General features: G+C 45.9%; 1 protein-coding gene across 1 annotated transcript in view; it reads right to left on the bottom strand.

Annotated features, from left to right (window-relative positions):
* Positions 1-7,572: 7,572 nt before the first annotated feature.
* Positions 7,573-11,246, bottom strand: part of CUL4B (cullin 4B) — a 64,038-nt gene continuing 60,364 nt past the window's right edge. The window contains exons 20-21 of the mRNA XM_040404901.1: positions 10,035-10,187; positions 7,573-9,150 (exon numbers count right to left, since the gene is read on the bottom strand). Of these exons, the coding sequence (XP_040260835.1) occupies positions 9,055-9,150; positions 10,035-10,187 (249 nt within the window). The 3' untranslated portion in view covers positions 7,573-9,054. The remainder of the gene's footprint in view (positions 9,151-10,034; positions 10,188-11,246) is intronic.

Below are 11,246 nucleotides of genomic sequence, written 5' to 3'. Positions count from 1 at the left end.
GGACTGGAGCGAGGAACGATCGGCTACAGGAATAGCAGTTTTCCTGGCTAGCCGTGCCACTGGTGGATCGACCTTGGGAGGGGATGTCCACGCGGACACACAATCCGCTGGGAATGGATATAAAACATCCAGCTTTTTAGGTATGGTAAAGCGCATGTCTGGATGATCCCAAGCCTTGGAAACCACCGCCGAAAAATCATCATGGCGAGGAAACACTCTTGAGGCCTGTTTGGGATGGAAGACGGATACCCCCTGTTGGTCAGTGGGGGGAGGATCATTCTGCACCCGGAAGGTTTCGCAGATAGCAACAATGAGGCTATCCACGGAGGAGGCCAACTTAGAAGGCTGCTCCGTATCCATATCCAGATCTGAATTCTCAACCTCTTCTTCGGATAGTACGTCCCCAGGAGAAGAGAACCCTCGAGTGTGACCGTACACGGGGCGGAGAGGGAGACGCGTCAGAGGAAAAAACATGGTCCACTCTGGAGCGTTTGTGTGAATGCCGTACACCGACGGAATCAACGGAGGGCAGTGACCTAAGGGGGTCACCCGAGCAAGAGGCTCTGGAGGGCGCATCCGAGGGAGGTGCAGCCTGCGGTGGTGGCGGATTCTCAACCAAGCGACCCACTATAGATAGGGTGGATTGGGAGATTTTAGCGAGGTTTTCCACCGCCTGAGAGAGAGTTTTGGCCAAATCAGGTAATTCAGCAGGTGGAGGGGGAGGCAACATGACGGGCTGAAGCAGACAGAATCCGGTTGCCCGCAGGAAAATTAGTCTGACATATAGAGTAGGCATAGTGAATGGCTATTGGCAGCTGAGGCAGAGCCCCTGATGGATCAGACATTGTCTAGGGGGCTCGGCAATGTGGCTGGAGAGAGTACAGCGACCTGAGGAGGGGAGCACACGTGCCTACCAGAGCCAGGAGCAGACGCCGAAGAGGAGGATGGATGTCCCACAGCGAGTACTTCCTGAAGCTGTGGCGGGAAGAGTAAGCCCCTCCCCCTCAGGTCCCACCTATCCACGTGCCACTAATTAACCCCCACAGTGCCATGGCTGCCTGATAGGAGCCCAGATATATGTGCCTCTTTGGGAGAAAGTCGCATGTTAAAGAAGCGCTGGCGCGTCCACGCCGCATGACTCCGCTTGGCCCTGCCCCCCTGGAGTGCGAACTTCTCCCCTAGATGATTTCTCAGCGCTGAGTACTGGTAACAAACACCCCTCCGGTCGCTAATGTCAGGACCGGAGGGTGACGCCTTCACTGCCGCCTAGAAGAGAAGGAGGAGGGGAAAGCTTGAAGTCACTTCAGCCGAATAACAACCTCTGCCCCCCTCACTGTGTCCCTGAAATGGAACCATATGCAGAGCCCTCTAATGCTGCGAGAGGGGGGGGGGGGGGGCGTGACTCCTTCACTGCCGCCTGGTAGAGGGGGGAAGGCTTGAAGTCACCACTTCAGCCGAATAACATCTCTGCCCCCTCGCTGTGTCCCTGAAAGGGAACCATATGCAGGGCCCTGTACTGCGGCGAGCGGGCCGGAGGGGACTCCTTCACTGCTGCCTGGTAGAGGGAAAGGCCTGAAGACCATCTTCAGCCTAACAGATAACCTCAGGGACCATATGCACTGCGGGGGGGGGGGGCATCTACTCATCTGTCCGGCCGTCTTCACCCTTCCTCTTCTCCAGCAGGGTCACCCCTTCAGCTACTGGCACCGTAGTGGCAGGACACTGGAAAAGGGGCTTGGATGGGTGACCCTTCAGCTGGCGGGATGCAGGGGAGCAAGGCTGCCCTGGTCCGGGAGAACAGGGAGGCGAGGAGTCCACTGTTTCCCACCTGTAAAAGAAGTAGAGTAAAATAAGAAACTAAAAAACTTGCCTCCTATTGACACTAGAAAAAACTGAAGCTTTCTCTCCAGGCTGGAGGGGGTATAGCTGCCAGGGGAGGAGCTAACAGCTTTTACTAGTGTCAACGCCTCCTAGAGGACATAGCTATACCCACAGTTCCTGTGTCCCCCAATGAATATGGGCAAGAAATACAGCTTTCTTATAGGTTCACACTTACGTTTACCTGATCCGGCAGACTATTCTGTCAGAGAACAGCCTGCCAGAGTTCACAGATCCAGTATGGCCAGATACTACGGTTCACCACCGCACCTCATTTACTATAATAGGATCCGGCTACTTTCTGGCATGAGTGCCAGATTTTGGCCAAATTCCAATGCATGCAGTGCATCCCGCCGAATCCCAGTACTCATGCCGCAAAATATGGGCAATGGAATCCGGCAATGAACAGCAGTATCCAGTTAGGCTGGATCTGGTAAACTCCGGCAGGCTGTTCACTGGCGGATCAGATAAATACAAGTGTGAGGCCACCCTAAGTGAACATTTATACTCGTTTAAAACCGGTTAGTATTCTCTAAATTTGGGATGCAAGTGATTAAGCCATGTATGCATCAGCATTGCACTCTGGGGTTTGCAGTTCCACACATTTTGGTTTGTAATCTAGCCCAAAGTGCGAGCCATTTTGGTCCTATTCTTTCTGAAAAATATTTTCTCCTCTTTTCTGTAAATGTGTTTTTTAAGTAGAAAATAACCTCGGCATGACAACCTGTTAAACCTGTGTGTCTTTGGAATAAGCTAGTCTGTAAAATGTGTGATGGTAAGAAGAAATGCTGATGAACACACTCAGGACCAAATTTTAGCAACACAAAACTGCTTAATATTTATTAAAGGACACAAAATACCTAGATACAGACTCACTCTTCTTTGAAGGGACACATATTTACATTATTTATCAACTTAGAAAGGCCTTGTACCCTTGTCATACTGGTTATATGAAACAGTAAAAAGGTTTCGACCGCCGCCTTAAAAAGGATGCGATGAGTCACATTCCTTTTATATCACATTGAGTTTTAATACAGTGAACAGACACAATTTCCGAAATCTACAACTGAGTGAATATGCGCCCTAAATAATATCATCAATAAAAAAGGAGGCATGTTCACCCCTCATACAGAAAACTGTCAAATAAAAGGTATATTACATTTCTGAATGCTGCTGTACTCTTCAGCAGGTGAGGATTGCACATCTGGGAGAGAAGGGCCCAAAATGTACTGGCTTGTATGGACACCTGCCGCAAGTTAGTGGGTTTTTACTAGGGTACGCTAGTCCCCTATCTGTCTACATAAAGCGGTGATTGCCTCAAAGGCTTTCATGAGAAAGCCATGTCTTATATACAGGATACACTTAAAAGAAGTTAAAAACTAATATTCAGCATGTCTTGGAGGAGACCGTACAAGATCTCTGTAAAACAACCTGCATTGTAAAAATCAAACATTTTACTGTTTTTGGCACTTTTGAGCGATCTACATATAAAAAAATAATAATAATTGTATTTCAGAACCTGAACAATAACAGTGCATGGCTCTTTAAGGGGAAGAGAATGCAGCTGTAATCTCTAATACGTTAAAAGGTAACCCTCTTCCTGGAAAGTAAAAAATGAACAGCATATGTTACAGGAAAGCAAAGAGATTCATGTAAACTTGCCAATTACCAGCATCTGCATTTAATCAACGCTGTATCCCAGTAGGGGTTATGGAGGGAGAACCGGCAGGGGCTTTTTTTTTCCAGTACCCCAATGAAAAGGTTACTATTTTTAGGGTCTGCAAACAGTGAGCTTCTGTGCACAATTATCTTCAATTCTTGCAAACAAGACCATCCATGAAGTGAAGGCGACTACACACTGAGAAGAGAGGATGAGGTCCACGGCTTAAAGGAATTTATGCTTTGCTTTTCCAATTTTGCAGTACTTAAAGGGGTTTTCCAACTTTTTTATACTGATGACTTAAAGGGGCTCTGCACTTTCATTTAACTGATGATCTATCCTCTGGATAGATCATCAGCTTCTGATCGGCCGGGGTCCGACACCCCACCCGGGACCCCCGCCGATCAGCTGTTTGAGAAGGCAGAGGCGCTCCAGAAGCGCCGCGGCCTTCTCACTGTTTACCGCCAGGCCGCCCGCCCACTGACGTCACGACTAGTATCAACTAGCGTGGGCGGAGCCAAGTTCCATTCAAGTGAACAGAGCTTAGCTCCGCCCATACTAGTTGATACAAGTCGTGACGTCAGTGGGCGGGCAGTAAACAGTGAGAAGGCCGCGGCGCTGCTGGAGCGCCGCTGCCTTCTCAAACAGCTGATCGGCGTGGGTCCCAGGTGTCGGACCCCCGCCGATCAGAAGCTGATGATCTATCCAGAGGATAGATCATCAGTTAAATGAAAATGCAGAACCCCTTTAACCTCTGAATAGGTAATCTGTATCTGATCGGTTGGGGTCTGACACCCAGGACCCCCGTCAATCAGCTATTTGAGGCTCCTGTGAGCGGCCTGACCTTCTCCCAGGTTACTCTTTGACGCCATGTTCACTGGTCACATGGCCGGGGAGAGGCTCAGTCCCATTCAAATGAATGGAGCTGAATTGCCATACCAAGCAAAGTCGCTATACAATGTGCTGCACTGTGCTTGGAAAGTTGTGAGAAGGCCGCAGCGCTCACAGGGGCCGTGTGGCCTCTTCAAACAGATGATCAGAAGGATCCAGGGTGTCGGACCCCCACCAATCAGATACGGATGATCTATTCTAAGGATAGGTCATTAGTATAAAAAGTCAAAAAACCCTTTAAAGTAAAACTCCAGCTGTAATGTACATCAGGTAAATAATCGTGTTGTTAATTTTCTTACAGAGTGCTTTACTACTTTTTCAGCCTCCGTTTCTCCATTGACTTTGTGACTCAGAGGATCGGAAGTCAATAGGGCAGATTAATTAATACTGCTAAAATTTAGGCCTCATGCACACGACAGTTGTTTTTCTCTGCCTCCGTTCCGTTTTTTTTGCGGATAGGATGGGGACCTATTCATTTCAATGGGTCAGCCAAAAAATGCTTATAGTTCATCCGTTTGTGTTCCGCGTCCGTGTTTCCCTCCAGCAAAAAAAATAGTGCATGTCCTACTTTTTTCACATTTGCGGACAAGGATAGGCATTTATTACAAGGGATCTGTGAAAAAAAAACGGATCCTCCAAAAAAAAAAAAACGGATGCCGCCTCCTTTTTTTTTTTAGCGGATGCACAATTTGCGGTCGCAAAAAACAACTGTCGTGTGCATAAGGCCTTAGACAGTGTAAACAGTTTTGGGGGACTATTTTTGGCGGTTAAAAAGCACCATAAAATGAATGTTTTTTTTGTTTGTTTTTGTTTTTTTTAAGTCAGCCTTTTACTTGCATTTTGTCTCTATAGGTAAATCTATAGGAAAATGCCTGAAAAAGGCCACACTTAGGTCCCTTGCAGACGAGCGTGAGCGGATTAGGTCTGGATGCGTTCAGTGAAAAATGCACAATTTCGCAAGCAAGTTCATTCAGTTTTGCTTGCAGTTGCGTTCAGTTTTTATTGTGCGGGTGCAATGCGCATTGATGCGTTTTTCCCAAACGTGATATAAAAACTGAAGGTTTACAAACATCTCCTAGCAACCATCCGTGAAAAACGCATCGCATCTGCACTTGCTTGCGGATGCGATGTAAATTTCACGCAGCCCCATTCACTTCTATGGGGCCATCGTTGCGTGAAAAACGCAGAATATAGAACATGCTGCGATTTTCACGCAACGCACAAGTGATGCATGAAAACCAACGCTCATGTACACAGACCCATTGAAACGAATGGGTCCGGATTCAGTGCGGGCGCAATGCGTTCGCATCACGCATTTCACCCGCACGGAATACTCGCTCGTGTGAAAGGGGCCTTAGAGCGTTTTTTGAAAAAGACAAATTAAAAGGGGTTCTCACACTTCCCAAGTGAGTTTTATTATGTAGAGGAAGTTAATACAAGGCACTTAGGCCGAGTTCACACTTCAGTTATTTGATCAGTTATTTCCATCAGTGATTGTGAGCCAAAACCAGTAGTGAAGCCTCCACAGAGATCAGGTATAAAAGATCTGCACCTGTTCTGTGTTTCTGACCCACACCTGGTGTTGTTTATATAACTGATGGAAATAACTGGTGTAAACTCAGCCTTACTAATGTATTGTGATTGTCCATATTGCCTCCTTTGCTGGCTGGATTCATTTTTCCATCGCATTATACATTGCTCGTTTTCTTGATTATGACCACCCTGCAATCCATCAGTGGTGGTTGTGCTTGCACACAATGAGAAAAAGCACCAGCCTCTCTGGTGGCCCGGGACAGTTGGAGCATATGTAGGCTAGTGCTTTTTTTCTATAGTGTGCAAGCACGACCACCGTAAGTGCCTTGTATTCACTTGGTTTACATGATTCATCCAGATGTTGCCTTTCATAGGGATGTATGCAAAGACCGAGTCAGAGTGCAGGCTGCACAGTACAATGGAGGCAAATAAATCAGCAGTAAAGCACTAGGGAAGAAAATATAAGGCTCTAAGTTTTATCTGATGTACATTACAATCCAACCAACAAGAAACATTTTTCCTGGTGCCCTTTAAATGGGCTTCAACAGAGCCCTAATTTCATTGTGTGCCTACAGCTCCTTTTTAGATCTATGCAGCTTCATGGTAACAGATCAAAAACAAACCCTGTGCAGTGGCAGAAACATTGTCTTCCATTAGTCCCCTAATGCTCACTTATGTATATCAGCTAGGTTAGCAAGACATACGGACAGCTGGCGATATGAAATCAGACTACATAAGGTTTGTAGTCTGGTACCATGGAGACACAGATCTGCAATAGAGCCGTGGATGCAAAAATATACATTAACAAAGCATATTTACAAAAAGTCACTTCATTTTAGAACAATAAAAAAAAATAGCAGTGAAGGTGAATGTACTAATTAAAGGGGTTGTCTCACTTCATCAAGTGGCATTTATTATGTAGAGAACGTTAATACAAGCCACTTACAAATGTATTATTATCCATATCGCTTGCTTTGCTGGCTGGATTCATTCCATTTCCATCACACTAAACGTGGTCTCGTTTCCATGGTTATGACCACCCTCCACTCCATCAGTGGTGGTCGTGCTTGTCCACTACATGAAAAAGCATCGGCCTCTCTGGTGAGGGGGACCGTGTGAGTGCTCATAGGCTGGTGCTTTTTTCTATAGTGTGCAAGCACGGCCACCACTGATGGATTGCAGGGTGGTCGTAACCATGAAAATAAGCAGTGTATAATCTGATAGAAAAATGAATCCAGCCAGCAAAGGAGGCAATATGGACAATCACAATACATTAGTAAGTGCCTTGTATTAACTTTCTCTACATGATAAATGGTATTTGCTGAAGTGAGAAAACCCCTTTAGGAAAACAAATTTAAACACCAGTAAATCTTTCTCCAGCAGGACACCACAGCCAGCATTAAAGGGGTTATCCAGGAAATTATAACGATGACCTATCCACAGGATAGGTTATTATTATCGCATTGGTGGCATCCAAGTACTGGCACCCCAGCCAATCAGCTGTTTCAGGGAGCCACAGCGCTCACCGGAGCTCTGGTGAACGCTGCCTCCTCACAGTGCCGTACATTGTATAATGGCAGTGCTTGGTATTGCAGCTAAGCCTGATTGACTTGAATGGGACTGAGCTGCAACTAGGCCATGTTACTGATGTACGGTGACGTCACTGACTTAGAAAGATGCCACGATGCCAACAGCTGAACGGCAGGTGTCCCAGGAGTTGGAACCCCACCAATCTGATATTGATTACCTATCCTGAGGGTAGGTCATCAATATTTATTCCCGGATAACCCCTTTAAATGCTGCATAGCAAACATATGTGGTACAATATTCTATATAATATTGACAGTGTAGTGTCCCCTTCACAAAAAAGGAAAGAAGAAATGGCAGTATTTGAAGGACAACTATCAGACATAGACTGGCTGCAGGCACCACAGCAGATGCTGTACTACATACTGACATACAAGGTGCTCAGACAACCAAATCTAACCATCACAGAACGGCAAGGAGAAAAGGTCACAGAAGAAGTTGATAGGTGGAACAATTAAGAAAAAAAACAAAACACATAAATGGGTGAATTTGATCTTAGTACGATAAGGAGGTAATACGTCAAGGTGCTTCAGAAGCACAATGACTAGAAGGAAATGTACCTTCTATCCTGGTTTTGCAAAATGGAAATCTGTACTCTGCATATATATATATATATATATATATATATATATATATCCTATTGTTATTTTTTTTCCCCTACAGATGCACTCTTGTAGCAGTAAATTCAATTGGAGCTCATTATAAAAAATAAAAAAAAAGAAGAGGCACAAAATTGACAAAACCCTTCATGTATTGCGTACAATCGACTCGCTCAATACTGAACCAAAAGGCCTATTAAAAAAGCCAAATATCTGGCCATAGGCCTATGTTCTGGGAAGCCACTATATAAAAGCTGTCACAGACCTATTGTCTCCACGAGGCAGGAAGTCAGTGCATGATTTGCCACGTTTTGACCAAATTTGTGGGCTAAAGCAGTGCGTCTCACTCAGGAAAACAAAAGCCAAGGTACACCAAACAATCAACTAAATCGCAAAACGTACGCTGATTATTCCTACACACTGTAGCTTGGTACAAGTAGGAGAGTTTACAATACGAGCTGGCACGTGATAAGATGACATTACAGGAACATGTTTAGGAACTGGTAAAAGTGTCAGATATCCAGGTCCGTCACCGGGGCCTCGGCGAGCCTTATTGTGCGCACACACATCTTTTACCGCCTTGGTTTGCATGCAGATTGATAGATCAGATGAGAACATGTTGGTTTCTTATTCAGCTTTAGTAAATGTCGTCATATGGCCATGTAATCTTCAGCGTGTCCAGCAGATTACCCAGGACACTTCGTTCTAAAACATGCAAAAGAGTTCAACAGCATTCTTAGGAAATGTAATGTGTATTCTTTGAAAGTAGGTTTTTCAAATTGCCGGGGAAAAAAATTAAAATTCTGCTCACGCTTTCTTCTTTCTGCAGGACTCAGTTATCAATAGTGTAACAAGTTAATTTAATGGGATCAAGCTTTAATTATCCGCTAGGTGCCATATACTTTATTATGCAACATAATTGTACTGGTTGGGATTCTCTTTGTCTCTTTCCATGTAGTCCCTGTCTATTAAGGATTCTATTCTTTTCTTCAGATCTGCAGGCTAAAGAGAAAAAAAAAAAAAAAAGTTGTGTTAACATTGCTTGTTGCTGAAATATCAACTGTGGCATCTTAGCTGTTAGAAAGAGGAAGGGTGCTCCCTCTGTCCTCCAACTGGCACACCCACGATACATGCACGGCCTTCTGAATGCCCCTATGCCTGCCATGTTTCAGTGCTATTAAAAATCTCTATACACAGTAGAGCTGCAGTAAACTATTATTTAAGTAATCGAGTATTCTAACGATTATTTTTTTTACAATTAATTGAGTAATCTAATAAGAAAAACCTTCTTAAAATAACATATTGCTTTATAAAAATGTCCCCCTTTCCCGATGCCTCCTATGCCATCCACCACGTCCCTCACTCCCCCAGTGCCATCAGATTAGCAGCCCCTCCATGCCATGATGTGCCCCTTCCCCAGTGCCTCTATGCCATCTACCATGTCCCCCACTGTCATCAGATCAGCAGCCCCTCCATGCCATGTCCCCCAGTGCCCTCATGATGGCAATGCCATCAGCCCCTCCATCCAGACTGCCATGATGCCCCCCTTCCCCAGTGCCTCCATGCCATCCACCATGTCCCCCAGATCAGCCCCTCCATGTGCCAATCACAGGAGCCCCCATTTCCCCATGCCAAATCACAGGTCCTGGAGTCCAAAATAGGCAGTGTCATTAATAATCAAAAATAAATTTGGATCAGCTCAGCTCCATACAGGTATGGTGCTATGCTATGAAGAAAGGCTTGGTTCTAATATTTTTCTACTATGTTCTAATCAATAAAATAATTTGTTTTTACTTGAGTGCCGGATCTATCCACGTTTTTCCTGCAGTGTCATTAATACTCTGCACGGAGTCACCCATTACAACTTAAAATTGTAACCATGTTACCTTCACTGGGAACTTTAGCTGGTTGTAGACCTCCGACACCAAAAGATTGTGACTAAGGGTTTTCCTCATCTTCATGATTCGAACAATGGCAGCATCAATTTGGTACTGCCGGTCCTGAAAGACTCGCTCTGTAGTGCTGGCTTGTTCCTCCACCTAAGATAAAATATAAAACATTAGCCAAATGGAGACCAGACATTGAAAAAGAACATTTTATACCATAAATTATCATACGGCCTTACAGGGCAATGCAGGAGACTGTTAGGTTGACCTGTTGTCTACATACAAGTGCATGCAGCCATTCTGAAGGCAGATCAAAAATGAATCTAAATGATCAGAACTTTATACATATCAGCAGTGGCGGATTATAATAGGGTAGTTTGGGTAGGTAGCCCTGGCCCGGCATTCCTGGGGGGCCCAACGCCGACCCGAACGCCCACATACTGCGGCGGGGCACGGGAGCGATAAGTTCCCTGCCCCGCCGCCGATCACCGCCATAGGCTTCAGGCCTAGTAGGCCTGAGGCCTATGCGGTAGTGAAATCCTGGCGCAGGTGTGCGTGATGACGTCATCGCACGCCTGTGCTGGGAGGGACGCAGGACAATGAAGAATGCGCGCCTGCCTCACAATGCCGGACACAGGTAGGTAAGAGCTTTTAATTTTTGTTTTGTTTCTGTGTGTGCCAACTTTGGGGGGGCAGAGGAGGACATGGGGCAGTGTGGTAGCAAATCAGTTCGGGGGGGGGGGGGGGGGGGCAGATTATTACTTGGGGGCAAATAACTGTATGGGGGGCAGTGTGGGGCCAAATTCTTCATGGTTGGCAGTGTGGGGTCAAATTACTTCAGGGGGTACAGCGTGGGGGCAAATTACTTCAGGGGGTACAGTGTAGGGGCAAATTACTTCAGGGGGTACAGTGTAGGGGCAAATTACTTCAGGGGGTACAGTGTAGGGGCAAATTACTTCAGGGGGTACAGTGTAGGGGCAAATTAGAGGAGGACATGGGGCAGTGTGGTAGCAAATCAGTTCGGGGGCAGATTATTAAATGGGGCAAATCACTTCATGTGGGGCAGAATATTACTTGGGGCAGTAATATAGGGGGTGCAGCGTGGGGGCAAATTACTTCATGGGGGTACAGTGTGGGGGCAAATTACTTCATGGGGGTACAGTGTGGGGGCAAAATACTTCAGGGGGTACAGTGTGGGGGAAAATTATTTCA

The sequence above is a fragment of the Bufo bufo genome, chromosome 8, assembly GCF_905171765.1.
Source record: "Bufo bufo chromosome 8, aBufBuf1.1, whole genome shotgun sequence".
Classification (NCBI taxonomy): domain Eukaryota; kingdom Metazoa; phylum Chordata; class Amphibia; order Anura; family Bufonidae; genus Bufo; species Bufo bufo.
This window is presented reverse-complemented; position numbering and strand designations above follow the sequence as displayed.